Here is a 4554-nt window from a genome sequence, read left to right as displayed (position 1 = left end):
CACCTTCCAGCAGTTTTGGGCCGTATCATTTCCCAAGAGCATCTTTCCTGAAGCATGAAAAGCCCGGGGTGCTCCCCAGAAGCACCTCACTGGAGAAGGGGGATGCCGTTCTGGCCGGTGACTTTAGTGGACGCCCTTCTGTCCATGGCCCTGAGCGGCTTCGACAGCTCATGGCAGCACTGCTGCAGGAGGCAGGGTGCCCAGCCTGCACGGGTGGGACAGCCAGGATCTCAGGCAACACGACAGCCAAGAAAGATATGACTAACCAATGAGTGTCACTCGAGGACAGATGTGCACACAGTTGTGAGGAAGGGGAGAAAGGGGCAGGCAGGGAGGCAGGGGGTGTCACCGCCGTCCAGAACCCTGGGTCAGACCAGCACGCAGCAGAGCCACTGCAAAGGAAAGAGACAGGGTGAGCTCGGGGCTCCTCGGGGAGCTGCTGTGCTTTTGCCACACTCTCCTGCCCCACACGGAGATGGTCTTTTTATCTCCATCCTGCCGGAAGTGCCAACCACGAGAAGCGCCAACCACGAGAAGCGAGGAAGCCCTTAACTAAGTCACTAGCTCCTGAGCCAGGACACTGCAGAAATGTGACTTAGAGAAAGCTCCAGACCCAAAAGGGCTTCCAAATCCAGGTGTGTGTATGTGTATTCATATATATATTCATGCATATGTGTTTTTTCCTATATGTGTATATATACTTGTATATTCCTATATATTTATCTATATATTCTTATATATGTGTGTGTGTGTGTGTGTGTGTGTGTACACACTCCATTTGAGGTTCCTCACTATTGTTCGGGTGTCTGTAGGAATCCACAGGTATGTTTCTAGAAGGTCTTTCCTAGATCACAGGAAAGGGGTCAGTGACATTCCCATTTCAGAGGAGAAAAGAAAGCGGTTGGGCCCAGACAGCTTGGCAGGGCAGCAGTAGCCTGGTGCTCCAGCTCCGCTGCCTCAGAAGCAGGTCGAGCAAGGGCCAATGCCTCCCCCTGGTCTGGCCCCTGGGGACATGTCCACACCTCCTGCTGTCCCCTCAGCCAATAAAGGCTCTGCAGTGCAGGGCTGCGGCCTGCATGTGGCCTCTGCGTGGCGCGGTGTGCGGCTTGTACACAGCAAGAATTTGTGTATTTGGCTTCTTTGTTCTATCTTACTGCAATTTCATGTTTTGCTTCCAATGACCTTCTATGTGTCAATCAAAGACACCTAGTCCTAAACATCGGACACTTTAAATTGGTCCACCACAACTTCATCCAAATGAACAAGGGCTTGTATCTTTGAAATGACTTGAAATGTAGCTGTAGCTTTATCTTTAAGACAATAATTATAAATACAAACACTTGAAAGTCTGCACGAATGATCACATTCCTCCCCCAGTGTCCACCACAGAACCTGTGGTATTCACAGAGAAGTAAGACAGTCAGTAGGAATAAACACCTAACTGTCCAAAACTTTCAAAATACCATCAGCAAGCAGGTCATCAAACCTCAGGCCATTTACCTCAGCCAGAGAGAGCTGGACGGTGCCCTCCTGGTCCTTGTCCAGAAGCCTGAATAGTTCTAAAACAGCAGAGAGGGAACGAAGTCAGGGCTGCTCCTGAACTTCCTGCCTCTGCCCACCCCATTCCTACCTGAGGACCGCCCTTTCCCCCTCCCTCCCCTCCAGCTCCCACCTGCCGCAGGGGCCTAGGAAGGAAAGATCTAGATCCCGAGCCCAGGGTGAGCGTTGTTGGCAGCAGATGTCCCCCTGCCCAGACGGACAAATGAGTTGTCAGAGAGATGGTCCCTGTGGCATCTCCACCCTCAGAAGCTTCATGTCAGGAACTTGCAACTATTCCAACGGGGGCAGGGTTGTGGAGCCAACCCCATTTGTGGGTCTCCGGCTGCCTGACCTTTTCCCACTAGAACTTACCACCTTCTGGTCCTCGGTGGAAGGAAAACCCTCTCCCTTCACATGCCCCCAAGGCCCAAGGTGGCAGGAGAACACCTGCTACCTTCCAAAGGGGCCCCCATCCCCTCGCTGGAAGGTGACACGTGCTCCCATGGATGCATAAATGTGAATAGACACCGAAAGCCATGTGAGAATCATGACTGGGACTCACATCTTGGCCTCGCCACTGCACACGCAGGTGTATAATAACCTGGATGGCAGCTGTTTAAGTCTCCGAGAGAAGGCAGCTTCAGACCCGGGCGTGGCCAGCTTGGACTTCCTCAGCCCCTCAGTTTCCGCTTCCCCTCAGTTCCAGAAGCCCCATCTGTGGCTCCCAGGCCCCGTTGCCTCCCAAAGGCAGTGTGTGTGGTCCTGTCCCCTGACCCTGCCCTCGCCACTCCCTGTGCCTTGGGTGGAGTGGGATGGGGTTCAAGGAGAGGGAGACTCACTGAAGAGGGTCTCCAGGCGGATCATACAAGCAACGAAGCTGTCGAAGTCAACCTTGAGTTTGCTGCACGCAAACCGTGTGGCGATGGTCTGCTGCACCTGGTTGCTGAGGCTGAAACCTGAGGGCAGAGGAGCCTGGGTCACAGGTGGAGGGGACGACTCGGCACTGTCTCCAGTAAAAGCTCAAGAGCTGACATCACAGGGCCCCTTTTGGTAGTATATAAACCTGCAAACCAGGCCTGACTTGGCCTCCTCCCGGGGATCCCAGAAGATGTCCTGTCATCCAGTCCATCTCCTCTTAGATACTCATCAGGATTAGCTTGTTCCTCATCCAATACTAGTGCCACCACTAACCCAGTCCTGGGCCACTTTAGCTGCAGCAAGAGAAAGTAGAGAAGATGAGGGGACTGCCTGTCTGGCTGGACCCTGCCCATCTACTTCACAGTCCCCTCCTCTGCAGCTGCAGTCACCTGCCCAGTAACAGGCAGAGTCTTGGAACAATTCTAAAGTGTTATACTATATAGAATCCAGCAACATTCTCTCCTTCCTGGATAGGGAAGGTGCTCAACAAAGCTTTGTTGTCCTTGACACCCAACATAGCAATCATCATCATGAGAATAAATACTAAAAATGGGCACATCAGGGTCACAAGATCTTGTCTACAGGACGTATCCTCACCTGCCTTCTTGAGGGCTGTCCTCATCTCATGGGCATCTATGGTTCCCAAGTGGTTATAACCCGTTTCCTGATAGATCTCCTAGAGCAGGAGAGAAATCCCAGGTAGAAAACAGCTGCTGGTGTCCCCTGCCCACCATCTCCGTCCACCCCACTGCTTCCTCAGAAGGCCAGGTACTCATGCAAGGAGAGGCCCCACTGACTCCTCCCAAGAAGGTTTCAGAACACAGATAAGAGAGTGGGCTGAGGGCCAGTGCTGGTCTCTTTGCCCTCTGCACGGGGCTTTCAGTGCAAGGACTGGCCTGAGCATCGCTCACCACCCTCTTGTTCCTTCTGGAACAATGTGCCCGGGCTTTGGTGGCCTTGACCGTGATTAAGCATCTGGTCAGACTAGGGTCCAAGACAGGACAGGAATGAGTGTAAGGGAGGGGTAGACCAGAGGAGAGGGACCAGAGCCCAGAGGATGCCCGAGAGGCAGAGAGAGTTACCAGATACTTCTGAATCTTGAGCCAGAGCGTCTTGAATTCCACCGGTCCCAAGGTGCCCGTCCCATTGCTCTAGGCATGTTAAAGGCCAACATGATCGAGCCCAAATTCCTCATGCCCTGAGGATTTCTTTCTGTCGCGATCTTGCATAAGTGCCTAACGGTCTTGAGATCCATCTGTGACTGCAGTGAGCAGAGCAGTGGGGGTGCAGACAAACTCACATGAGGACCAGAAAGTCAGATGCTCACAAAGCCCCTCCTCTGAGGCCAGGCACAGAGCGAGGAGCAGGGGGCACGTCATGAGCCTAGAGACCTAGCAATTCATTAGTCTGCACCTAAAACCCTGGTCAGCCAGGGGTGAGCTATATGAGCTATAAATTTGCTTCCAGATTTAAACTTCTGTGATTGATCATTCAAAATGCTATGTCAAAATGCTATCAGAAAGTCATCAGGAGGCATGGGATTGGGGTTCTCAGCTACACAGTCTGCTCATAGGCCACTACACAACCAAAACTGGCAGGGGTGTTAGGTGGAGATTTCTGTGTCCAACTTACATTCACTCCACGAATATTTAGTAAGCACTGTGCCAGACCATGGAGATTTGGTTTTGAACTGTCCTTACCATGAAGTTGCCTCTTTGAGACTCTACCCTTTTCCACTGATCACAACTAGCCACTAAACCTCAGTTTTCTACACCGCTGATGTTAGAATTTTGAAACAGACCGCCACTCCCACCTCCTTTGGCCAGCCAAACGAAGGGTCTTGTTTGCACACAAGAGTGTAAACTTCACCCTTTGAGAAAGTCTGAGGTCTTGCGTCTAGGATCTGCACTGGGTGTCGAGCACTCCACAGCCTGCAAACCCTTTCTAACGATCCAGGCAGCGCATCTAGCAGAATAGTCTGCACAGAGCTTATGCTCTGCATCTAGGCACTTCATACACTGTCTCACAATAGCCATAAGCACCAGATACACCATTTTCCAGGAGAAGAAACTGAGGCTCAGAGCACTTAGTAACTTC

General features: G+C 52.0%; 1 protein-coding gene across 1 annotated transcript in view; it reads right to left on the bottom strand.

Moving 5' to 3' along the window:
* Window positions 1-368: 368 nt before the first annotated feature.
* CAPN8 (calpain 8) overlaps window positions 369-4554 on the bottom strand; it is a 70449-nt gene continuing 66263 nt past the window's right edge. Inside the window, exons 18-22 of the mRNA XM_008584695.1 lie at window positions 3540-3608; window positions 3055-3133; window positions 2379-2495; window positions 1501-1559; window positions 369-392 (exon numbers count right to left, since the gene is read on the bottom strand). Coding sequence (XP_008582917.1) covers window positions 369-392; window positions 1501-1559; window positions 2379-2495; window positions 3055-3133; window positions 3540-3608 — 348 coding nt within the window. The remainder of the gene's footprint in view (window positions 393-1500; window positions 1560-2378; window positions 2496-3054; window positions 3134-3539; window positions 3609-4554) is intronic.

Source organism: Galeopterus variegatus, unplaced genomic scaffold, assembly GCF_000696425.1.
Source record: "Galeopterus variegatus unplaced genomic scaffold, G_variegatus-3.0.2 Scaffold3336, whole genome shotgun sequence".
Classification (NCBI taxonomy): domain Eukaryota; kingdom Metazoa; phylum Chordata; class Mammalia; order Dermoptera; family Cynocephalidae; genus Galeopterus; species Galeopterus variegatus.
This window is presented reverse-complemented; position numbering and strand designations above follow the sequence as displayed.